The sequence below is a fragment of the Daphnia magna genome, linkage group LG4 (assembly GCF_020631705.1).
Source record: "Daphnia magna isolate NIES linkage group LG4, ASM2063170v1.1, whole genome shotgun sequence".
Taxonomy (NCBI): Eukaryota; Metazoa; Arthropoda; class Branchiopoda; order Diplostraca; family Daphniidae; genus Daphnia; species Daphnia magna.
The window spans coordinates 4,636,650-4,663,809 of record NC_059185.1 but is presented as its reverse complement, the minus strand read 5'-3'; the positions used below and the strand labels follow the sequence as shown (position 1 = coordinate 4,663,809).

Sequence of the window (27,160 nt, the reverse complement as noted above, 5' to 3'; positions counted from 1 at the left end):
TCATGACTGAAGGTTGCCGTAATAAGGGAAACACACGTGCAACAACCCATCTATCAGATGAAATCAAATTACGTGCTGCAAAGAAGCTCGGCAGGAGCGTAGGTGGGAGTGCGGTGCATCTTTAATATCAAACTATACGATGACTTGTTCCGCTTGTAGACTACTTATGGGCCGCAATTAGACTGCTGTGCTCATTCCTGTATACCACTGGCATGTGGGTGCAGGGAATCGATTCTCCTGCAGTTTTAGGTGGATCGCAACAACCCGACTCCCGTGTATACACAGCTCTACATTTGTCGTTTTACATCAACTTTCCTTTATTGTAACAAATGGTATCTATTCAAGTCGACGCTTAAATCGAGTTACCATTCCATTACTGGCATGACAACCAAAATAAGAAAACTTGTTTTTTTTTTTGGGGGGGGCGTTCTAAGAATGTATCTACTATATAGCCTATACTTGGTGGTAATATGTAGGCTATTATATAGTTGCCGTTGCGAAGTGTGAAATAAATATTCGAACGAGGCTTATTATACTGTACGCGTTTGTGCGTGTGGATGTTAGGCGTCGTGACCTGTGAGTGACGTAAACTGATAATCTATTGGGAATTTTTATTATTTAGCCTACATACCTTACAAGCGTTCAGCATCTATCGATTTCTCGTTTCTGTTTCATTTTTTTGAATTAAAAAAAAAAAAAACATTTTTTAGAGTTATTTTTGTGTTGGAAAGCTAGCGCAGTTCCGGAACGTTACGACAGAAACCGTCAAATGGGCCGAGACGGGCTGAGGTCAAAGAAATGGAAAGAGAGGGTCAAATGGACTCCCCCCCCCGCCCCTCCTTTTTTTCTGTTTGTGGGTACTAGCGTTTTTGTTGATGTTAGGGACTGTATCGATCTCAACCGGTGCATTTATTGCCAACCAATTTGATAGCGACGAGCTCCTTTCGAATCAGTTGACTGGTTGTAGTGTATGGATATTTTATTCAAGCCTGACTGACAATGACCGCTGAGCCATGTATTCGTAGTATCGTCGTGACGCAAACTGGACACCGAGAGGTGCTAGACGCTGCCATGTCGTGTTCAAGCGGTTAGAGCGTGCAGACGACGAGTAGACGCGTCATTTCCCTGATGGTTCGCCCAGGCACTTGCAGTTACATAGACATTCCCCTCTTCTTCTTCTTCTTCTTCTTCTTCTTCTTCTATTTTTTTGGGGGGTGGGATAGGGGGAGGGGGGGCCTGTCTTTTAACAAATCGCTCACTGTCTACCCCTGCCTGCGACAGCATAACAAATGAGGCTAGTCACGCCGCGAGGATCGGCTACTTTTGTGACTTCTTTTGGTGGAGACAGCCCAGTCACTCTACTGGAGAGGCGAGTCACTACCACTTTGAAAAGATAGATGCTGCTTACTCGCTGTGAGAAATGATGATCAACCGAAGCTGTCGCGTTTAGCGCAGGAATTATAGCCAGAAGATGAGCTGTTCGTGCGCATCGGGCTATACTGTATATACACCATACAGCACCAACAACAACAGCTAAATGGTATAAGCCCTGCCGTAATTGTGTTGGAGGTGCTGATGTTGAAACTTTGCGCCTATATAGTTGACATGGAAAGAAGCCATTGGACATTTGCGCGGATGTGAATGCAAGACTCTCACAACAAGAGTAGGCGTCAACACGACCCTCGAGTGTTGCCAATTTTGTCCGTGCCTATATCACGAACATGAACAACCTGAGGCTATACGGATGCGTCAAGTGGGAGAGGTTTAAATTTAGATGCGATAATTCTTTTTTCTTCTTCTTCTTCTTGTAGAAAAACAAAATTCGCTTTGTTTTTATTATTATTATTATTTATTTTTTTATTTTTTTGGTTTGTTACTTCTCTTCGTTTTGTTTCGAAAAACGATGCCAGAAGACTGATTAGTGTGTGTGTGTGTATGTAGGGGGCGGCGTGTGTGGGTTTGCCAAACGAACGAAAAATGCGTGGTTCTCTTTCTCTCTCTTTTTGTTTTGTTTTTGATTCTTTTTATCCGAAAAAAAAATTTTCTTTGAAAAGAAAAACGCTTATCCGCGTTTTTGTATGCTTGGTGGTAAGCGGCTAGCCGACTGAAAAGAAGAGGAAAAAAACAAAACAAAACAAAACAAAACAAAAAACATTTCCGATTTTACAAATAGATACCCAACGGGTTAGCCGTTTTGATTTCACATCGGGACGCAGGCGAATACAGTCATAGAGTTGTCTGTTGCTGACACGCACGCCGATCGTGTCTAGACTCTCGATGGGATGCGGAAAATTCGCGGAGAATAATAAATGGAAATAATCAAAGGAGTGCGCAAAGAATAATAATAATAATAAAAAAACAACAACAACACCAAAAGAACAGTAAGACACAACGAAGAAAAATAAAAATAAGAATCAATTCATCACCGTCAGCTGGACCGATTCATTTGACAGGCTTTTTCTCTATTTTTTGTTAGTGTTTTGTTTTGTTTTGTTTTTTTCCTCGACTTCTTTGTTCGACGAATTGCACAGTTTGTTTGCAAGCGGGTTTCGAAACAGTAGGTCAATCCTATTATGCCGTTTGCATCCGTGATTTTGATGATTGGAAGTCGGGCCGGAACCTTTCATCCTCGCACAATTCAACGGTTCCAAGTAAAAGAGCATCTCGTTTCGATTTATTTCGATGACCTCGATACAGAAAAAAGAGGATTCGTTTTCCGTTTTGCGTATATTCGCCATTTCCTTCGGCGTGGAGGCTATACTAACATTATTTTCCTGCGGCCAAAAACGCACGTCTTCATCGATCCACACTAACAACCAAATGCAACTCGCTTTCTATCTTCTTCCATTTTCTAACAGGAAATCTCGATTGTTATGGATACCATCCGACCATTTATCCATTGTACTGGCAATTTCACTATATCTCCTGACCCAATCGTTACATAGTCGCAACACAGGTGTATACCATTACCGATCGTTACAAACGACGCAAGCTGGCCGACGAACGAACAGAGTGGAATCAATTTACTGTTATTCGATCGCATTTTTTTTTTTTTTTTTTTTGTTTGTTTTGACAACGAAACCAACGTGCCAGCTCACCTTTTTTTTTTTTATTTCATTTTAGCATTGGTCGTAAAAGGCGATTAAAATAGGAATCAGGCGTGGCTCCCCCCCACCCAAAAAAATCCCCACCCTTAAAAAAATAGAGAATTTCATCGATAAACATGTCGTTTTTTGGCTTAAGTTTCTTTTGGCCGTTTTCTCCTGCGTTTGATAGCGTTCACCGTTTAGACATCGCGCACGTGTCTTTACGGTATCTGATGGCCACGGTCGGGTTCTCCTATAGCTGGAAAAGCTGTCAGTTTAGTTGGCTCACTGGCTTTTAAAACTATTCATTCCAAACACTTCATTTTCTGCATTTTCATGGCAGGAATGAAGGCAAAAAGGAATTTATGTAAAACAAAAAAAAAAAAAAAAAGGAATGTGCATATAAAACGTAAAATAAATATAAAGAGAGTAAGGAAAGTTCAAGACAAAAAAAACAAAACTAAAAGATGGAACCTGAATCGGAAATTCTGGTGGCTGCCTAACTCGTTTGCGCTTCTGCTTCGACAACATCTAGGCAACAACAAGCTGCACACAACAACAATAAACAGATGCTGGCCAACAGTTTTTTTTTTATATGAAAAAAAAAAATCAAATAACGATAATAATAATTAATAAATAAAACAAAATGAAACAAGATCAAATCAAATCTTGTTCGTGTTTCATCTGCTCCGCGCGTAAATATGCATCGACGCTGCTGAATAGAATGGATGGTATCTATAGTAGATAGTCTACTCTATATGTACTACAACATATTAATAGTGGCTGGCGGCATAATAGACTAATGAACAAACTTTTTTTATTTTTCTCCCTTTTATGGACCACCCCCCCCTCCCTTAATCGATTACAAAAAAAAAGTTAACATACAAAAGACTCGGCACGCAACTGACGAGACAGTGCCTTGCGGGAAAGGGGGTGGGAGAGATTGGGACTTTGCCGAATGTTTATATACGATGGTATAGTAATATGCTGCATATACAGTGTCTCTATATACGTTATACCCTTTTATTAAGAGTTGGCGCACGTTTGCCGCACGAAAAAACTCACCAACGGCTATAGCGTGTCTGTATAGCTGTGTCTATATAAAGATGACGTTGGACGCGGATAACAAAGAAAACACGACGAGACGTGGCCGGCCAGCACACTGTATAGAATCGAAATGCTATATACCCCTCCCTTGCAGGTCTATTAATCCATGAGACTGAACCATCAACGCCGTCACAACCGACGTGATGATCCTTGACATCTGAAAGAAGCGCATTTTTCTTTTGCGGGCTATTCTCGTCATCTTTCCCCAATGTTTTCTTTTTTCTTTCTTCGTTAACCTGCATCGTGTTACGCTAGACGCGGTAGCCCCCTATACACCAGAAACAGGCGGATCCCTAAATTTTGTAGGGCAGCCTTGACGGACGTAAGAGCATTACGGTATAAGAACTGTTCACGTCTAAAACTGGTGTGGAGCTAAACGCCTACGGAGACATGGGCAACTACGGTGGGCCAGTAGATCGTGCGCACAAGTCAGTCAGTGTTGTATATATGTGTATACCAGTCTCACCGTCTGTTCATCAAAGAACGATTGTAATAACACAGGACTGGCCTTGTTATCCGGCCAGGTTGGCCGGCTGAAGTCCTGCAAGTCCGCAGGATGAACGACCATTTGTTTTTTGTTTTTGGTTGTTGTTGTTGTTGTTGTTTTGTTTTTTTCTGATAGATCTTGCGGGGCTTAATATGACGTCGTGTTTTCTCGCGTCGGCTATTGCCGTCTCGAGGGACTCGCTATAGATTGCCGTAACACTTTTGTGACTTGCTACCGCTGCTCTCGGTGTTCCTCATCAAAGAAAGAAAAGAAAAAAAAAAACGATAACAGAAGGCCCAAATAAAAGATGATGAGAAGAAAGAAAGAAAGAAAATAGCGCGAGGTGGAGATAGAAAAGAGACAAGATGAAAAGAAAAGGATAGAGAATAAGAGAGGAAAAAAAATATGTGGGAGGAGTCGACTCACGTGACTACCTTGCGTCACTGGTAGAAGGAAAAAGGGGAAAAGGAAAAAAAAAGAAAGAAAGAAAAAGACACAATCTCCATCGCACCGCACACTCTGTCCAGCCTCTCAGAGTGTACTGCTGCCTCTCTTTGGTTCACTGTGTTGCCGGTGATGTCGGAGCAAGCGCCAAAAAGGAAAAAAAAGTGCCACAGCACAAGACAGCAAGAAGCGAATACTCAAGACAGACACACACGGCCACGCAAAATCGTACAGACTATCATCTTTGGCCAGTTGTAAATATCGATGCTGAGTGAGAAGACCCGTACATTTTGTTGCCGTCTGCTCTTGTGCGGACGCATTTGCCATTTCGATTTGGTGTAATGCCCACAAACACACGCGCACACGACTACACAGCAGAGTTTACACACCGCAATTGAACCCGTCTCGTTCTCTATTCTTTTCTTTTTTTTTCTTTTTTCTTCTTTCCCTCAATCTCCCGACCCCCACCCCCAACTCCCCCACTCCCACAATTCTGCTCCTGCACGAACCCATCTCGCTTCTCTTCTATAGTTTAAGAAAGAAGTCTCCATCCTATGCGGCACTCAGTCGTTGGCAGATCCACTGTGCGACAAGGCCTCATACCAAAGCAACACCCTCTCCCACCGACATCGCCATCCCGTTACCGTCCCCGTCCCCGGCTCCCGTCCCGTCATCGTTTTTAACCCTTTCAACTGGCGTATTTATCGTGTCAGATAATCATCATTCGCCTCGTGAAGTCTATTGGGCTCTCTTCTCTTCTCTTCTGTGTGTGTGTGTGTGTCTGTGTGTTTGTGTGTGTTGTCTTTTGTTGTTCAAATTTTGCTGAATTCTGTTTTTCCCCTGAGCGTAAACGTGGGTGAGTGCGTCGCCCTCAAGTATAGTTTTTTTTTTTTACTTTTCTTCTTGTTATCAGTGCGCCGTCATCGTAAAAAAAAAAAAAAAAAAAAACGACGTGATTTATTTTAGTTTAATTGTTATCAGTGATGCTCTTCATCGTACCTCGCCCGCTGTTGGGCGTTTCTTTCGGCTGAATGCGTTGCCGTTGCAACGCATAATATACGAGACAATTATTAGGGCCACTGCCAGCTAGGCCTTCTTCCTATAAAGTGGTCAATCAAAAGTGTTTTTGGTGATGGCACTCGTCGGCCTTGTGACATCTTTTCTCGCCAATCAAGATTGTCCGATTGATCAAACGGATAGGCACCTTGTCAGGGTTACATGAAAGTCAATGAAATCATACGCCTTACTGACTGCCTACTTCGCCGACGTTCCAAAACATAATCTACAGTGTGTATTTTTTATTTTATTTTTTTTTCAATTTTTTAAAAACAGTTTTTACACACATCACGATCGATTTTGTCTGCGAAAATCAGCATCCGGCTCGCAAACCGGCCTATTTAGCCGGAAGTGTTTTTTTTTTTTTTCTTTTTTAAATTTTGAAGAACAAACGACTTCTTTTCGTGTTGAGATTTAATTTTGTTGTTGCTTTGAATTGCGGCCAGAAGACCCGAGACATTTGACTGTGGATATTAAATGCTTGATCGGTGTACGGTGACTCATTTGCCTATTGCCCACGGCCAATCCATTAAAGTGGAGTAGCCGCCGTGTAGGCAGCAAAAAGTAGCATCACGTGAAAATTAAAATTCAAAAGAAAAAAGAAAAAGGAAAAAAAAAAAAGAAAAGAGAGACGAGTCGGCTAATGGAGCAAGTGACGAACGGGAGCACCGGCTATGGGGCACATTTGTCTCCCTCAACTCTTTCCTGGGGCGAAGATGTGGACGACATCAGTGGCAGTGGAATGGGTCCCCTTTTCTGGTTCACGACGGTCAGTAGTGGCGCCATTGCGGACGACGTGGCTGGAGGTGCGCTGATGTCGGCATCCGGTCCCATCGGTGATAGCCTGGACGACTCGCATAGCGGATCGAGCACGATGGCAATGATCGAGTCGGATGGGATCGACCTGTTGTCCAGCATCGGTCCATCGCTGGGCGGGATGGAAGGCGACCTGGCCGGCTCGACGACGACCTACATCGCCACGGTAACCATAATGAGCATCATTCTGCTGGTGGGCATCACGGGCAACGTTCTCGTGCCCATCGTCATCGCCCACAGCAAAGATCTGCGCAATTCGACCAACATTTTTCTGGTCAATCTGGCCCTTGCCGACCTGCTAGTCATCCTCATCTGCCTGCCGACCGGTTTCGTCGAACTCCATTCCACTCCGGGCGTCTGGTACCTGGGCGAAACCATGTGTAAGTACACGCTATGTATATATCGTTATGTGCAGTATATCGTTTCCGATTTGCGTTCCATCGCAACACGTTCATCCCCCTTTGAGTCGTTTTTATATCTTGGCTTCTGCATCGCAATCAGAGATGTTCAGCGCCCTCCCCCATAGTTGGGTTGCGCGGATTAGATATGGACTGATGTGTCAAAATGTTGATGCTACTTTGTAAAGTTGCATGGCTGTTTAGCATAGCTCTAAAACTGTATAAACAGCCATTGGCCTTATTTCTCCCCCGTTTCATATTGCGCAGTTCTTTTTATTTTTTTTTTGTTTATTTTTTTCTGGTATTACTATCCCGTAAGGCATTTCTCGTTTTCAATCGTCATGGATTTTTTGGGGGGTTTTGTTTTGTTTGTTTTGCTTTCGTGATTTCAACACAAGTTGTTCGTGTGGTCGATAGTATAGAGACGCCTCGTTTGGGATGTACACGAAAAGCGCCGTGTTTTCACGGGGCCTTGAAATCTGTTTTCGTCTTGTGTTTGCGACCTTTTTGAAAATCTCGTTCGATTACACACCACAAGTAGATTAGCGAAAAAAGAAACAAAACAAAACAAAAATAAATAAATAAAAAAAAAAGGGCAAAACGAAAGTTTCAAATGTGTAATGGCATTTTGGCATTGAACCAGTAGAGTTTTACATGATAATGGGAATATCAGCTGATGGGATGCCGGTTTTCAAACTGCAATTGTTCAGCGTGTCGATCGGACGTGTCATTTTCCTTTTATTTCGAATTTTTATTTTCTTTCTTCCCAACTGTGACTGCTTCTTTTATTACATTAATAAGAGAGCAAGCATCGTGACGTCAAAATGCAAACGCCCTTCATTTCAAACGCGATCCCAACGCGCTTGGCGTTTAAACGCAAGCAAAACAGGGCGCACTAAGTCATCGTATCTCATTTGAATACAATCCAAGAAAAGAAAAAAGAAAAAAAGGAAAAAAGGACAGAACGATGGTGACGACAAAGAAAACAAAACAATAACAAGGATCCCAAATCAAAACAAAGAAAGTGGCAAGCAAATAAATAGCCGTTGAACAAAAAACAACAAAAGAGAAAGAGAAAGAAAGAAACACACAGCGCAAAAATGGACGGAGTCAGTTAAAGTCGCTGTCGTCACTAATAAGTCATCCATCACAGACTCAATTGGGGTCGAGCTGTGGATGTGCAGACGTTTCTTTATATATAAAAAAAAAAACAACAATAAACAGCTTTCGACCTGGCCACTGTCAAACCCCCCCGATCACCCGACACGTTTTTAACGCTGTCGATCGAAACCGCGTGCATTTCTTTTTTCCATAACGATTTCTTTTTCACGCCGATTTTTTTCAGGAGGTTTAGAAGAAAAGAGTTGGACCCTCCTTTTTTTTCTAGAATTTTAAATTTAAAAAAAAATTAAATAAAATAAACTCAAAAATGACGTCAGAATCAACAAGAATGTCCTCCGTTTTTCGTATGTGTTCACTTGGTATTGCAGTGTGTGTAGTGCTGTGTCTATTTGCAGATGCTATGGCAACATCGGTCATGTAGACGCGATTGTATAATGACAATTTAGATGACTACACTGTAAAGAATAAGCGCTGAGAAAGAAAGAAGCAAACAAAACAAGAAGAGGCAGGAGATTGGAGAAATACTACAACTGAGACGAAAGGGAAGAGCGATGCAGAAAGGCTCAACTTGTCTCTTTCTTCCTCTTGTAGTTACGTATACGACGAGATGATAGGAGTGAAAATAAAAGAAGCTCGACGAGTCCAAATCACGTTGTCCCTTTTTTTTGCCATCGTCCCCTATTTTTTCTTTTGTTTTTAACGTTCACTACACATGTCGTCTCATGGGCGGCCCAGTCGGCAATCCGCGGAAATCCGTTCAGCCTTTTGTTTGATTCCCTAACTGTGTAGTATATATACAGGGCAAGGATTCTACTTTGCAATAGAAACAAATAAAAGAACAAAAAAACAAAAGATTCATTCCCGTTGGGTTCGCAAGTTTTGCGATGACAATTACCGCGGACAAAGCCTCCGTAGGCGTTGACCGAAGACAGCGGAACTGGAACGCTGGCCACAGTCAGCAGAGAAAGAACCGGTCCAGTTGCGAGGCTGGTTCTATTTGGCTGGGTGTCGCACATGCACACTGGGCCGCCGCTTGTCCGTTATTATTTCATTTGATCGCCATCATCCTTTAGTGAATTTCAGTAACATTTCATGGAAGGTAGGCGCAAGGGTATAATAGGATGTATCTATCTAAGTATGTGTACGGACGTGCGTTCGCCTTCCTCTTGACGTTCCACATAATGAAAAATGCGAATTCAAGCGGAGAATAGAGGCGATTGAAATAGGGCCATTAAACGCGCTGATTTCAAAAATGATTTGTTTCAACGGTGGAGGGGCATCTCATTTATGGGCTGCTGGGGATGTCAATATGCATATTTATACTGTCGCCTTGCTTTTACATGTAGAACTCAATGATGTATTGAACTAATGAAGCGATTCACATCAAATGAAGTTATTAGTTTTACCCGGGTGAACTAATTTCAAGTCGAAATTATGCGAGCAACTTAATACTTTTGATGCGCAAATCATTTTGTTGAAGGCGTTCCTTAAGCTGAGAAAGTTGAATTCTATCACATTAACGCCTAAATTTAATAGTCGTTTGATGGGGAATGAAACGACATGACGAATGCTGCACAACTTCAACGTTGGTGGCATACCGAAGATCATTAAAAATGTACATCTTTTGTGTCATCAAAATGATCTCCGTCAAAGCATTAAAAGTATATACAGTCTTGAAACATAAAATTTGCATATATAGCTTTAGCAAATCTCAGCCGAAGGACAATCGGGACTTTTATGGTAGTCAACTATATACTGTGCATAAAAGATAAAAAGAAAAGGTTGTTTCATTCATTTTTGGTCTTGAAGTGATGCAATTGTTTACATAGTTATATACGCAATATGCGCATTTTACATGTTGTAAATTGTTCTGGTTTTTTTTTTTTGGGTGGGGGGGACATTCTAATGACGCAACACTTGTCGTCATATAGCCTTCTTTTGTTTTCTTAGTTTCTTAATCCTTTATGATTCATGTTTTGGTTTTTTTTTTTTTGAAATTGATGTCAAATGTGGATAGGTGGTGTAAATCCTCACTTGTCACATAACAGGACACACGTATCTCATAGTACCTATATACTACTCGCAAAATATATGGAGATGGAATTGCGCAATAAAGTTTCTACGTTTCTAAAAGCTTTCTTCACTTTGTTATCGTTAGCGCAACAATCGCTATGGTGGGGCGTGCTAAAATGGAGTTGTACATATCCGTATAGTTATACACAAAACGTTGAATTCGATTTTGGCCATGAACGCAGTTTTCCATTGTTGACACGTAGGGGCGTAATAACATTTGACCGACGGTCTTCCATGTTCACAAGAAAATATAATCGATTCAAATATCGTACGACACATATACAGTAAATAAATCCTTGGCATTTCAATAAGACCCGTTCAAGGATATATACAACGGTGACTCGACGGGTCGGATAAAAGTCAAGAATGCGGTTATTACTGAAAACGAAAAGTCGGATTCTTGTGACCGGCCCCAGCCATTGGATGATAACGCCATTTTTTTTTTTTCTTTCCTCATCATTTTTTTTTATTTTGTTTCATTTTCTCGTTTGAGCTGGTAATAAGAACGTTCGACTTTCTTTTTGATTTTCGTCTCCGTTTCAAAGCTCTTGCGTTAGCCAAAAAAGGGGGAAGTGAAGTCATACAAGATAAGAAATTACAAATGAAAGGCATGCGGTGATGCGCCGACATCACTTTTGTGTGTGTGTGTAGAAATAGCGGCGTCACGGACCGCACATCCGCTTGAGTGGGAGGCAGAAAAATGAAGTCAACATTTTTTTTTTTGAAAAAGAAAAAGGAGGTAAACAAATATAGTCGCGTAACAGTTGTATATTACACAGATTAAGACGTGGCATGGAAACGCAGTTTATTTTCTTTTTTTTTTTTTTGTTTTAGGGTAATATACTTTGATTTGCTTTTGAAAATCTCGAGCGCTGACAATAAAGAGGAGAGTCGAAAATTAAGGCTTCGCCAGCACATCCGTCGAGTTTCGGCCGACGCCAAACAGGAAGCGACGTGATTGCGCTCTCCTATCGCTCGGCCAACGTCATTGCTATAGAGTCAAGTCCGTTGCCCCTTTTAGACTACGTTTCTTGTGCATAGAAAATAAGAAAACGGAGCCAGATACGAACGGTGAAACACAAATGAGCAAGACACACACACACATACACAAAAAGGGCATGGCCGCTGTTCTCTAATCGTACATATAGACGTGGCGTAATACTTTGCCGGACAGAATATAAGGAAACAGTGCTGGAAAGACGGACGCCCGTTTTCTTTATGGAAAGGTTGTCTTTTATTTATTCTTATTTTTTTTTTTTAAGTTGGGATGACTCAGAAAGGCCACGCTGGTTGTATTCGAAACATGTAAAACTTATCATGTCGCCATGATATTGATTTTTACATGTTGCGATTGAAAGGACAACGTCCTTGCAAGGACGATTTCACAGTAATCGAATCGGAATAGAGAAAGAAAGAAAGAAATGTTTGTTTGTCGAATAGCGAATGAAGGTCCTCTGTCATTTCTTTTCGGGATATGTAAAGTGCGTCGATTGCGTCATCGTTGGCAAGCTCTTGCACATACTCGATTTGACAACAGATAGATGCATAAGCGCATTGCCAATCAGTACGAGATTTTAATATATTTCGATTCGGCGCATGAAATTCCGACGGAAGATATTTTGCTGAGCAAAGACGATGGCTGCCTCGTCGAATAAGACAATGAAACTTGTTGCCCAATTGACGGTTGGCCGAATACTTGCGCATGTTTGCACGCACGTTGTTGCATTGTGTATCTACGTGTTCTGTAGTTGCACTTGCATACCATCGTTTTGTACCTATTACGACCGGCTGGCTAATCAGCTCGTGGAATTGTATAAATTAACTTACAGGAAAATGCGTATCAGTTGCAGAGATTTTTTTGGAGGAAAACAATTCCTCTTAAGTCGTTAAAAAAACCAAAATCAAATAACAAAAAAAAAAAAACGTTTTGTGACCTCAATTTGGAGCGATACATTTCTCAGATATTCAGACATCCTTCAAACTTTCCTGATTGTCTGATGTTTTCTTTCTTTTCTTTCCTGATGTTAATCGCAAGAATGCAAGTTGTCAATTCCATTTGATTATGACTGGCGCCAATGCGCGCCGTTCCCTTTGCACTTACTGAATGTACTTTCCCGCGAATACGTCCCACATTTATCCCGACTTCATCCCATTCTTTTTTTCTTCCTCTCTCTCTCTCTAACAAAAAAAAAATGGATACATAGTAGATTTATATAGTTGAACTATATAATAGTCTCCTCTAAAAGATTGCAACCAAAACTGACAAGTGGCTAGAAATTTGCGTCTCAGGCTCCGCAATATTTGCATCCATCCGTCGCGTATAATATAACACGCGCTCTCATTTAAGAGTCTCAGAGGTTGAGGTGATGCTGGACCACTTAGCATTTGAACAAGTGCGACTGACAGTGCACAAACGTGCACTCGTTGAGGGTTTTTTTGTTGTTGAAAGAACAGACACACAGGCAAATGGCAGGGAAAAGGAAAAATAAAATGATGAACACTGTTGCACCATTCTCTGCCACGTTGGCCGTGTCGGCTGAAAATTCCAACACATTTGCATAGTCGCGCTGTTTTTATTTTGAATTTTGATTGTATACTGGCGATTTTTTTCTTTGATAATCGAGATCGATCAGATCTGTTGGAACTTCTTTTGTTGAAATACATCAAAACTTGCACTGTCAGCATCAGCTATGGTCATCAAACAGTTTTTCAATAGACAACCAAAAAAAATAAAAAATACGGGACGTTCAGGTTTGGCCTCGCTCCTGGCATGAGGCTCTACACGTCCGCTAGCTGTGGCTGTATAAAAGATAAGCAAAAATTCAGTAAATAACGAAAGAAATTGTTTATGGAAAAGCACAAAGTTCAAGTTGAGCCACATTGTGTCTAAACGTTCGGTGTTTTGTCATTAGCGTATTGATTATTCTACGTCGACCATTGAAGTTTTAAGAACTCACAATCGATGCTGTCTTCTTCGAAGCTGCGATTGTCTGATTTTTCTTTAAAAAAACAAAAAAAAAGGTTATTATTATTATTTTTTATAAATTTTGGATGACTCATAGCCACTAGAGAAGAGAGGGACGTCGTGGTGAAAGCTGAACACCACGAACGCCAAGACGGTTCATGGGGTATACAGCCTTTGTAAGAAGATATAGCACTCGCAAATTGCGCCCGATTGTATATATATATTATACGTTAGTCGCTTGGTCACTTCCACAAATGGCACGCAGTCTAATTGGCTAATTGTCGGTCATCCGGGTCTTGAAGGATATATAGCAATCTCCCTGTTTCGCATGCTGCCGCGTTAGTTTGCTTATATCAACAAATGATACAGACCATAGTCAAAACAAAAACATTACATGACAGCATCAGAATAGCTCGTGGCGTCCCGGAGGAAATGTCAGTTTATGGAGACGTATAATATTCACAACAGAGAAATGGATCCGCTTACATTCCAACTGCCTTTCTTCGCCATCACTGTCTATCTATTATTCGATGAGGAAAGTAGACAACATTCAAATCAAAGAACAGAAACGAAACGATTTGGAATGTATCGGGACTGGTTCTACCGGCTTGTCAATTGTGAATGAATTTCTTTCTTCTTTCTTTCCACATTGGGTATTGCAACAGTCCATAATAAGGCGAGTTGGGGGCAAACAAAGGGAAATCCAAGTCGAAAAATCAAGGAATTTACATTGACGAATTATTTAAAAAAAAATGATATTGGCAGCTTTGCGATTGTGTGAAACTCTTTTAGTCTTGACCTCAAATGTCGGAGGGGAGAATAAAAAAAAAAGGGGGAGAATTGAGCGATTGAATGTAAATTGACGGATTATATGAAAGTATGCTATTGTTATGCATATTAAAAACACTGCGGCAATTGGAGATGAATAAATAAGGACGTCCTGGCTTTTGACCAACTTTTTTTTTTTTTTTTTTTGCTGATTATGTTTTGGACTGCGAATTACGAAGCATGTGGGGACAAAAGAACAAAAAAAAAACAGTTCATTTGCATCGCGCTAATCAATTCGTCTTTCATGGAATTGCGCTGAATGCAAAAAAAATAATGTTTTTAGATTGATAAGAAATTATGTTGAGGATCGCGCAGCCACGCATCATTTTTACCGGAGCATAGAAATGCGTTGGCTCCTTGATTCCCGACTATATTTTGTGATGATGCTCTTCTTCTTTCTTTCTCCTATTGTTTTTTGTTTTGTTTTTTGTTTTTTTTTTGTTTTTTTATGGACGTCTGCAGTTTCTGCGATGCGAAACGTCCAAAAGCAGCGATAACTATCAAGCGCTGCTTATACTATATATGCGTTATGCGACAGTTTATGTAATACCTTGAGCGTTTTGGACGGCCATGAATAAGAGAAACGGCGTCGACGCTGAATGTCGACATCGCTTTCGCAGGAGCTTGTCGAGTTTATAATTTTTCTCTCTTTTTCTTTTTTTAAATGGAAACAATCATCGAAAAAGCCAAGCAAGGGACGAAAATGGTATGTGAAAAAAAGAAAACAACAAAAAATGAGGGAGACGCCGGAATTAAAAGCAAAGGGGAAAGAAAACGTTGCCAAACCGAAAAAAGAAAATGGCGCTATTGCCTTTTTATTTGATTCTTCAGCGCTCTCCCGCCAGAGTGATGAGCACACTTAATCCTTGAAAGAAAAACCAGAGAAAAACAAGGACATTACAATGGAAGCGAAAAAGGATTGCGAACGTGATTCCTGAATTTTTCTTTTCTTTTTCTTTTTTCCTTTTTTATCCGCTAACGTTTTCCAGACAATAACTCCAAAAGCTTATTTGGCTGAAGTTTGTTGGCTCTACTTTGCATGGCTTTTTCGCGAACTATACGACCTCGATAGCTCCCAATTTGGACGCCATTTCGTTTCGAATTCTCCCTGCTGATGAGTTGCTTCGCATACGTTCTGACGCCATGGAAAATGATTGGATCAAAGGGATTATATCTATAAGCGGAACTCTAGTTTTCGTGATTCAATTTTTTTGTTGTTGTTGTTGAAGAGTCAAAAGTTGAGTTAGACGAAACGCTGCATCGCATTCCTTACCGGCGGTACAAAATCACTCCAACGGAATTGTCGAGTTTATCAAAGAAATTATTATTTTTTTTTCTGTATAAAAATATTTAAAAAAAAAAACTTGAGCTCCTGGCATGGCTGCGTATTTCATCCTTGCAGAATCCACTTGATTTGAATAAAATAGTTGAGAAGAGACAGCTCGTGCATTCGAATTTTCAAAAGAAAAAAATATATATATAAAATAAAATAAAATTTTGAAGAAAGGGGCAAAAAGGACTGGAAGAGAAAAGAGTGAATCGCAAAAGATATCCCACTTTAACAGCTTTTTTTTTTTTTTTTTTTTTTCTTTTTTTACGAGTGGATATATGAATATCAATGGACTTTTTTTTTTTTCTGCAACCACTCATTCGGCACGGAAAAATGACTCCGGGGGGAAGGTGGTGTTGGCAGCGACACGGGAGATAAGAAATAATGTTGCTGGTAATATTTGAAAAAAAAAAAAAAAAATTATCATAATAAATAAAGGGAGGGAAGTGAATCAATAAAAATTCAAAAGAAAAGAAAAAAAAAAAGTCGAGTTGATTCGAGTTGCGATTTGCATAGGAATAGTTTGTTTTTATCACCTGAAAATGAGTAAGCTATAATTAGCTCTTCTTTCGGTCGGTCCTGCTGAAGCGACGCCCTCTTGTGTATTTTCACAGGCCGATGTTTTGTTTTTACAATAAAGCAAAGTTCGGCCCAAATATGGCGAAATATATCGAAAAAATGTTGGGTGTAGAGGAAGAAAAAAACAAAACAAAACAAAACAAAACAAAAACAGGAATGAAATGGCCATCGACTCGTTTTTCGGGTTCCGTGTTTACAGCTGCTAATTGGCAGGGGGATTACCACCTTTTTTTGGTTTTCCTACTCTTTAACATCTGAACATTTTCTTCCGTTGGTTTGTTGTCTTTTTTTTCCCCGTTATTGTTACACAAATCGCAAAACACTCCGCAGACCCATTTCAAATTTAGAAAATTCCTGCATGAAAGCCAAGTCGATCTTCCCTCCTATGGAATCACGCAATTCAAAGAAAACGAAAATAGGGCGCTACAAAAAATATTTTAAAAATAAAAGTAAAATAAAATAAGTAAATAAAATAAATATAAAAAAAAAAAGAATTGACGGGTGAAGAGAAAAAAAATATTTAAAATATTTAAAAAAAATTTTTAAAAAAGAACAAAATATTTATTTATTTTATTTATTTATTTATTTATTTTTTTTCGTATCAATGAGGATGGCATTTGATTCATTCCGACGTTGATATGACTGGCCGCCGTTCACGAATCATCAAGCGTGCCGATCGTCGACTAGCCGCATAGCGAACCATTTTAGGGGATTTGCACTCACCAGATTTATCTTTTTGGCTCGTACAAGAATGCGCACAGCAAAAAGCCTATATCGTCTATACAGACGCTTGGAGGACACAGTCCGGTTCCCGATGGCTTGTCCAGACTATAGAGTGACTCTTCCCGCAGCCCACGCAGATTCTTTATCTTCATTTTTTATTTATTTATTTATTTTTTTTTTAATTAAAAAGAAACTAGCGATTCTTCCTTATATATAAAGACGGCGAAGATGTCGAACAAACCAAAGGAGATGAGTGCACCATCAATAGCAAAAATCTACGTGTGTTCTTTTTTGTGTCATCACTTGTTATATCTTTCTATCGGGCAGATTGACTCGATTGTCCTCGTATACTGATGCTATATATATAAAACAAATGGACATGGTGATCAAATTTAATGTTTCTATTCTCGATCCAACAACAACATGGAAACGATAATATTAAAAAAAAAAAAGAAATAGAACCGAGGGTTTATTTTTCTTCTAAATTCAACGTGTCTATAGTGTATTGCTCATTTCGTCTGATGCATAACAATTTGAATATATTAAATTGCACAAAAGTGTGGCCTATATAATGCCGAAGCTGTCCAACTCGAATGGCGAGGAAAGAAAGAAAAGATAGAACTGAAATATATATGGTTTCCTGGCTATAGGAACAGAATATAGCTGTTCCAGAATAGCAAGATCTTGTTCTTAAAGTATCTTGATGAAACAAAGCACAAAAGATTCCATTCATTCTTTCCTACAAAAATAAAAACAAACAAAAACAAAACAACATTCGTTTTCTTTTTTTCAAAAACGATACACCGTTGGGCCTTTATTGTACCGACAGCGCCGCAGTCGGGTCAGTGGTATAGGGTCTATATACGAGAAGAGAAAGGAAGCGCAGTGTACATATGGGTGTGCCTGTTTGATAGAGTGTGAGAAACGGCGCGTGCCGTGCCGCCTCTGCCTGCGCTGCTCGGATAAGAAAGCTCTCGGCAACTGACCAACCGTGACACTTATATTTTTCCCACACCCCGCTCCCCCTCCTCGTCCCTATATACTGTATATATATATATATAAGCAGCAGCTTGTGTTTGCCCCTGTCCGTATAGGCTATATACTATAAATCTATAAATAAGACATACATTTACACTTTTTATTTATAGATAGCTCGCAAGATATATTCACATCATTTTGTTTTTCTCGCCTCCATTTTTTTTAAATCTTCTTTCATTCAGTGAATGACGAACGAAATTTATGAAAATAACCGACAGTCAAAGCATCCCATTTGTGCGTGTGTGTGTATACACTTGACACTGTTTATGCAAATCCAAACAAAAAACAAATGAAACGCAAACGTCTTTTGATAGGTAACAAACAAGCGCAATCACTTCTCAGGCTGTTCATTTCCAAAAACAAACAAGTAACGCACTTTCAAAATAAAAAGTACCTTAACTCATTCAACGACACGCCTCGTCTCCTTAAAAAAACAACAAAAAAACAGCGTATATATTTTGATATTTTACAAACAAAACGTGACGTGGACTACTGATGCTTCACTTGACGTTGCCCCGTGTGTTTGTTATATAGTTCAGCACTTGAACCGGGTGACGACGTGCGGTGCTTCGCTTCGTTTGACACGAACGAAGCGCGGCGCAATAAACGGAGAGGTGTGTGCAAAGCCCACGTGGAAGGAAAACGAAAACGAAAAAAGACGGGCGGCAACGGTCGGCTGCTGCTGCTGCGACAACAAAATGCCCTGATTTCGATGTGTTTAGTGGGATGTAGTTAAAATATGGACCCTCCAGCTGTTTAATAGTCTGTCGGAATATGAGACAAGCGCTTTTAGCTATAGCAACATTTTTCATGTGTGTTAATGCTGAACGTCAAGCTGAAAACGGAAGTTATGAAAATGTACTCATTTTTCCATCGAATTGAATTCCGTTTCGATTCAAAGCCGGCCAGGCATCGGGGCCTGAATAATTTGACATTCTCTGTATAGATCTACAGCATTTTGCTTTTATTTTCTGGAATACAGCGCAAACGTTATTTATACCATTAAATGAATAATATGAACGATAATGCTGCGAAGCATCACATTTAATCCGATCAAAAATGAATCTTGATTCGATGGCGTTTATAGTAGGGGGGGGGGGCATTGATACTTTTGGTTTTGTATTTTTGAAAAAACTGAAAATTTTATATAAAAATTATATAGAATTGTAGCCTATTATCTCAGTACAAACGATATTTTTTTATTAGAAAGATTATTATAATAGTAGTATTGTAAAAACTGAGGTCGCTTGAGTGTTTCATTGCCTGGTGGGGCAATGTTTCTGCCCTGCGACACACCGTTTGGGTGTCGACGATTGAACGTGGGTTTTCCTAGGAGCTTCTTATACCCATAAAATGAATCGATATCTCGCGCCACTGTGGTGATCAATTTACATTGGTCATGGTTTTTTTAAAATATGCTTAGTGTCGTATTTAGTTTTAATATTTAATAATTATTAAAAACCATTAGAACATGTTTTTTAATAATCCAACGCGATAGTATTATGTTGTGTTAACATGATGATTTACATTTGTTTAATGAATTACGTCAAATACTTGCAAAAATGACCTGCGACGGAATATAAAAAGTGTTTCATTGCCCTGCATGGTCATCGTTACATTTATTATTTAATTTTTAAGGGAAATTAAATGAATTATTGTGAAATATTGAAATTATCTGAACTATTTTTACTAAAGCGTGCGTTTTGGTTAAAAAATTACGATTTAGACGGAGAAAAAGTTTTTCGAGATATCTTAAAGTTTTGACAACTCGATTTTTCTAACTTTAACCTTCTTAACCTTTTTCATTTTTATCGAAATTGTTTCTTTTTCTCTCTTATTTACGGTACGTTGAACGGCCATGACGGATGCATATGCATTGAATACCGTAATATGCGACGGACTCAGGTAAAAAATAAATAAATAAATAAAATGCATCAATCTTTAATCTGCAGTTTAATCGACTAGAAAAAAGAAAAGTCTTCAAGTTTATTCCATAGAGAGCTTTTAGTCTATACAACACAACAGCCAGAAAAGGAAGCGGGCCAATCTGTTTAACTCGTCTACACATCAGCAGGCAATACAATAGCCGAGGCGCAAAGAAAAGTAGGGCGTCTCCTATATATAACAAATAATATCACGACGCACTCGCTTTTGATGAAATAGTTTTGAAAGGCCAGCAACTAAAGATGATTAGATATGGAGGTCATAGATCCAAGAAGACAAGTTGTTTCCTCTATATAAAGATAGACCCTATGCACACATGAAAGGTCTATTTAACGAGATGTAGCCGACAGCCAACGTAGAAGTAGGGGTAGCCTAGTTGAATGAAGAGAGAAAACAAAAGTGATGAGACCCAATTCCAATCTGATGCAGTTAGAACCCGCCAACTGTGTGTGTATCAATATGTCTGGCAGCCGACGAACCGTAAGCCGCTGACGAAATAAAACTATCGAGGAGCACGCAGTCACACACTCTATACTGTACGACGTGTATACACATTTCGTTTCTTTACACATATAAAGAGAGAAAGCCAAAGCCGAATCGGTTGGTTTCCTTGTCAATATCGTTTCGGATGGGATCCAGCACGGACGACGCTGATCGATCCCGCGGGGAGATGAAATAGGATCTACACGTTCCGTAGTCTACTGACAAAAGCCAATGCAATCTAGGACTGGATGGTGGGGAGACCATAAGGTTAAGCTCAAAAACAAAAAATAAATAAACCCTCCTGTTTTTGTCTTTTGTGTTTACACGTGAGATTTGAGACGCCAGTGAAAAGATCCACACGTTACAGCACATTTTATTTGTCTGTGTGTGTGTCTGGGTTGATGAAGGATTTGACACGACTTTTGATTTGGAAGAAAGAGGGGAGGGGGGGACGAGATATTGTTATGTCAACGTTACATGCAGCGGTCAGAGGCAAACAGCGGAATAACTAAGTATCGAATTCCAAGGGATTGATGCGAGCAAGAAGAAGAAGGGATCCTGTTGTCATCGGCTGAACGTTTTCTCTGATACACTTAAGTGAGCGGGAAATATTCATTAAATCATTATTATTAGGGATTGGATATGGTGGATATAGCAAATAAACGAGCTTATAGCTTCGTCGTCGACAGACCAAGACGTCATATATTGAGAATAGTATAAGGAAGGTGAAATGAAAGGTCACGCAATGTCGACGTATATCTGTATACATACCTGATGATTTGCATAGCGACAAAAAAAAAACAAAAAAACAAAAAAACAAAAGCCTTGAGCTGAACTTTTGAATTCAAGACGATTTGTAACATTTGAATTGGGGCTAACGAAGCTGGGTGTTGACCTTTTCAGTTCTCTTCGGGCTTTTCGTGCATCAAACATCAGCGTCAACTGCGAAGGAGATTATAGATGCATAGCATCTGCGATTCAGTTTAACCGTATCCGTTTCTTCCTGTCGACCTTGTGAAAAATGGAAACCGGCATTAACGTGAATAGCTCGAAATGCGAAAGCCAATTTTGTTTTGTGGGATATATTGAAACGAGAAAAGTTTTCGTTCGTTCAAAAACGAAATGTCGACGACTTTTTAATGTTTGACTCTCTTGAACGTATGCGTCATCACGTACATCCCTCCTCGGCCCACGTCATTATGCATCGAAACTTCATTGCCCTCGGCCACGTATAATGTAAAGGTCCAACTTTGAGACAATTAACGGTCGTACATGGGCAGAAAAAAGTAGTATGTAAAATGTTATTGACTATACTCTCCGATGGACAGGGGAAAAAAAAAATGTTGCTATAAATATTCCAGTTGCATATACCGATGTTAAAAGTTTAGTTATAATTTTTTATATGCAGTATTTATATTTTTTTTCTCTCCAAAAGTTATCCGATGTGATGGGGTAGAATACCGCGCGTTTCCTTTCGGCAACTTCAACAGACTCTGTCAGCATTTCGTGCAGAAGCGTCGTGACGCCTGTTACTACATAACTTTCAAAATGTCATCGAGTAATAACTTTTCGGCTTTAAAGTTTGCCAGTTTACCTTGGTTAACGTGTTTTTTTTATTTTTCCCTTCTCGAATATATTATATGTATACTATGCTGTCTGTTATGACGTAGTTTATACAATCTTCCTCGTTATTAAAACAGATGATGGCGTGCACGGCTCTTAATTACACGAGATATGATCCCGTACATATATCTGCTGTGACAAGTGTATTTGAAAATAGATCTTGTCATTGATTTGCATTGTTCGGAATAGGTATATAGTTGCATTATAGATATTGCGTCAATATATATAGAGCCAGTCGTTGAAAATGTAAAGGACAATTTTGTGTTTCGTTTGAACGATGGGAGTTGCCGTATTACGTGCCGCTAAGGTGACACTATATATGCATACAAAGGATATTGAATTGATGGGACGTGATTCAATATAAGTATACTTGGTTTCGTTTTTTAAAAAGCCCAGTGAAAATTTGCATATGTTTTGAAACTAATTGGCAGTCGGGGAAGCTTCTTTTCGTTGCTATTGAAAATGCATTACAGTCATCGTTCGAAGTAGGGCGTCTACTAATTAGCCCCAATTTTCGCTAAGCTGTTTTAAATTCACTTTGGTATGCGTATCGTTTGCTGAGCCACACGCTTTCTTTTATATAGTTCCACTCTTCGAATTCCTCCCCGTCGGAGAATTTCCCCCTAACGACAAGTACCAATTTATATTTGAAAAAAACAAAACAAAAATTAATGCTGCGAAACATAAAAAAAATCTTATTTAAAAAATAAATAAATAAATGTGAAAATAAACACACATTTCTAAGAAATGTCTTGAGAAAACTTGATTTATAAACCATATATATATTAAGACATGATATCCGCACAGTTTTGATGAGCTCAACCGTTCGAGGGTTTTCAGTTTCATTTCAAGTGGCTGCTGTTGATAGCGGAGCTTAGTCGGTTGCCATCGACTTGTATTTTGCCTTTCAACAAGCCATAATGTCGTGGAGATGTGATGAATCGGAGAAAAAACAAAACAAAAGAGAGGCGGTGTCGTCTCAAGCTTTGCTCTATTTAGTTTAATATCAACCACCGACGTTCGATCGTGGGCACCAACCTTGGCAAACAGTACGTCACGAGCGCAGCTGTACAGGCCGTTTGTCTTGAACAGATCGCATTTTGTTTTGTTTTATCCCCTCCTTTATTTTATTCTTTTTTTTTATGTACGAACAGTAGAAGTGGCACGACGTTCGGCATTTTTTTTATTAATCCCCATCTATACCTACGTATATCTGTGTGTTATAACTTATAAAGGATATATGTTTAAAGCTTTTGTTTAGAACCACTTCTTATCCAGTAGCCTCGGCTATCAAACTGTCGACCTTCAGTCGCTTTATACGAGTCCGCGAAAAAAAAGGAAACTAAAGGCAAGGGCCATTAGCGTTTACGGTGGGGGGAAAAAGACGCAACGACCGCATTAATCCATCAACAACCGGGGGGAGGATTTTTCCTTCGTTTGTTGGCATCGGTTGCATCGTTGGCATCGTTGACATCGTTTGCCAATCGTTCGTTCACGCCAACCCCTAGCCCGGGCTATACCACCCATTTCTGCATGTCTTAACAGTATATACACCCTATAGAAACAGCACATGTGTATAGACTCGGCTGTCAAAGATCTTTAAAAAAAAATATGTGAAAAAAAAAATGGACAGAGTCATTAGTCGACGTCAACGGCCTCGCAACAGTCCCGAATTGGCCCGCAGAATGTTTCGCGTCTAGCTGCGGGATTACCTACATGCCAAATGTCTAGCCCTTGGACGGCAAAGCTAATATGTATTTCTTGTATATATATAGGTATAGAGTATAGATCTAAATTCGGGAGTGTCGTCAGATTGGGGTGGGGCGTGGGCGACCGAGAGGCGAAGAAAAGGGACGTGCTGGTGAGTGTATTTTGGTAGTTTGTCCAGACTGAGACACACACACACACACAGTGTCACAAACAAGAGGGAGAGACTCAGTTTTGCTGTCTCTCTTTTTCGTCGAAATATTTGTCGTCAGCTCGGGTAATATTCAGCAAGCTCATAAATTTGCATATAAATAGACGCGCCCCCTTCCTCTGCCTTCATCTATTTGTTTGTGTGTCCTATATAATGGCCGATGTTTGTCTGCGGCTCTCTACGATTATGCTGTTCATATGAATATATTCGCTTATATATGCAATAACTATATAGAGAATGCGCATCGTCTAGGCCAACGACTCGCTGAATGACCGGGCCAAAAAGGATTCGACATCGTTAAACAACTTGTTGGCAGACTGTAAAACAACGGAGACAACGGCCGTCGAAAATGATGAAGATAACAACGTCGATACACATCAGCGGGCAGAATAAAAACGAATACTGGGCACGAAGACAAAATAGATGCAGCATCATACGTAAGGGGCGCATTGACTTATGGAACGGACACGATTATCAAATGAAAAATGAAGAATCCGGGAGGTCGGCTTTAGTTTGTGTGTGTGTGTGGGGCCGGCAGGGAGCAGCGTGAGCTCAAGTTGTAACTTGTCTAATCGTTTTATCTATTCTGATGAAATCGATTTCGACTCGCCGAGCGTTTCAATAAAATTTTTTTTTTTCACAGCTAAGGAAAATTTAAAATAACATAAATATATAAAACAGCAAGTCTTTTTTTTTTTCCATCGGCATTTCAGCTTTAAGACCCCCATGAATGTAAGATGATGAGGCAATAATTCCAACATAGACCGTCTTTCACGCCGACCACTTCATTATTTTCTTGGACGCAAAATAACACCTAAAAAATGTTATTGCATTTTTTCAAATTGAATTCCTGACGATGTGGAATTTCAAAAAGGGATTTGAAGGCGGTGCCATTCGTCGTAGCCGACGAGAAAGGGGGAAAAAAGGGGGAGTGGGGCAATCAAATGGGATGGCGCCTATAGTCTCCTTTGAAGTACTGCACATCTGGCAGCATTAGACGCCGTCGTTGATAGACTTTGAGTGCCAATTGCTGTTGCCTTCGTCATATAGGGGATCGCTGTTAAAAACGACGCCAGCAACAGCCGGAGTTTTTGAAAGATAGCAAAAAAAAGGCGGAAACCCCGCGTTCAAACATTCACTCCGAAAATTGGACGTCCGCGATGACCGCGGATGAGGACGTGGTTTATATCTCAGCGCAACCCGCACCCACATAATCATTATTTTTTATTTCTTATTATTTTTTTTTTTTGCCTTTTATTTCTTACCCTCTCGACCACATTGACTAATAATCAGGATGGATGTCATTGAATGCGGCGGATGTATTGAATAAGGCGTCCTATAACCGGATTGTACCCTTTCCACTGCCCTGACCTAGGGTTCTTTGTTTCCATATACGCAATAGCGTGTAATGTGTAATTGAGTCCAACGCTATGGGGCATGAAAGGCGAATGAAAATCAAGGCAGAATTCATTAAGCATAACATCCGAGAAAGGCGCACCATACGGAAATTTGACCTTTAACTACGTGGCGCTTTCAATTGCGCTTGACCTTTTCTTAATGGATAGGTGGCACAGTATCGTATATAGCCACGCAAGTGAAATAACTTGTTTTTGCCAATTGGATTTTTTTTTGCAGCCAACGTGCGGTTTTTTTTTGTTTTGTTTTTTTGTTTTGATTTTTATTTATATTACGTACGCCCCGATTGAATGCGAACGCATTGTAATTTGTTACTTTTGTTTTGTTGGTTTTATTTCTTTGACACGCAGGTTTGGTGGTGACTTTCGTCGAGTTAATTGCTCCGCACACCTCGGTGCTGACCATTCTGGCCATCAGTTTCGAACGCTATTACGCCATCTGTCAACCTTTGAGGGCCGGCTACGTTTGCACGAAAAGCCGGGCCATGGCCATCTCCCTTTTCACTTGGCTCTGCGCCGGCATTCTCACCAGGTATATATACATTATGCCTTCTCCTTGCAACCACTATATTATACGCACACACACACAGCCTATTACATATACTATATACAGTATATATATTCAATTGTTACACACACACGCATTACCGTCGTGTGTGTAATGATAGCTCGTATATGTGTTACAAAGCATTAACGCAACACACGTCAAACGGTACATACATTACAGTCCTAAATATTGAAATCATTCAATTTTGGCGTTGGCGGAGCTTGTTGTCGTCATTGGCGCCACGGTGTTTTACAATGATTTAATATAACACGATTCTCATCTTCGATCGTGGGATCATTCACGACCGTTCTTTTGTTTTTGTTTTCCATTCAAAGAAAGAAAAGAAAAGCCGCGTTGCTTCTACGTGCGGAGCGATAGATAATAATAGATTGATGGATGAGGAAAAAAAAAAGGGAAAATGGCCGTGTCTTGTTATATGAAACAGCGTGCACCGTAAAAGGATAAATGTACGGGTATGCGTCGCATCTTTTTTTTTAGGGCGGCGTCGAATTTTCAACATTCATCAACGGCGTACATTTTGTTTTTTGTTTTTGTTTCTTTTTTCATTCACCGTTTTTTTTGGGGGGGGTTTGTTTTCTTCTTTTCTCCGTAAATATACGTAGCTAACGTGTAAGAGGTTGTTGGTATCTAAAAAGACGAGTCGGTGGGACGAGAGAATTCCAGATGATGGGTGTGTGTATATGCGCGTGTGTGTTTTCTTCGTGTGTGGTGCGAGTGAATAACGACCGTGTCTGCAAAGCCAGGTGGGACTCCTCTCAACTAGTCGATATGTAATATTTTGTTACACGAAAGCAAACTATCTATACGCCGTGTCTTGAGGGCCTCTCCGCCACATTGACTGGCCGGCGAATTTGAATTGCAAAACTATAGTTATAGTATATATAGGAAAAGACATTGCCAAAAAAAAGCTACATGGGCAAAAATGATATAGAGGCGAGAAATGCTTTGAAAAAAAAAAAATCAAATGAATAAAAGAAACAACTGCTGTACACACGAAAAAAAAAAAAAAACAAACAAACAAAACAAAAATGTTTGGCACCAAACATTGATGTCGGCTATTTTCAGTCTGCTGTCATATAGTCCACAAAAACTGTACAGCAGCCATTTTGTGTGTGTGTGTGTGTGTGTGTGTGCAACTCTCTACATAGTGATGAGCA

General features: G+C 39.9%; 1 protein-coding gene and 1 long non-coding RNA gene across 2 annotated transcripts in view; both read left to right on the top strand.

Moving 5' to 3' along the window:
• Positions 1-5,092: 5,092 nt before the first annotated feature.
• Positions 5,093-27,160, top strand: part of LOC116920905 (thyrotropin-releasing hormone receptor) — a 28,018-nt gene continuing 5,950 nt past the window's right edge. The window contains exons 1-2 of the mRNA XM_032927072.2: positions 5,093-7,376; positions 25,787-25,967. Coding sequence (XP_032782963.2) covers positions 6,824-7,376; positions 25,787-25,967 — 734 coding nt within the window. The 5' untranslated portion in view covers positions 5,093-6,823. The remainder of the gene's footprint in view (positions 7,377-25,786; positions 25,968-27,160) is intronic.
• LOC116920917 lies at positions 19,901-24,662 on the top strand. Its single transcript, XR_004392917.2, has 2 exons — positions 19,901-24,086; positions 24,255-24,662. It is a non-coding gene; the product is annotated as an uncharacterized LOC116920917 (long non-coding RNA).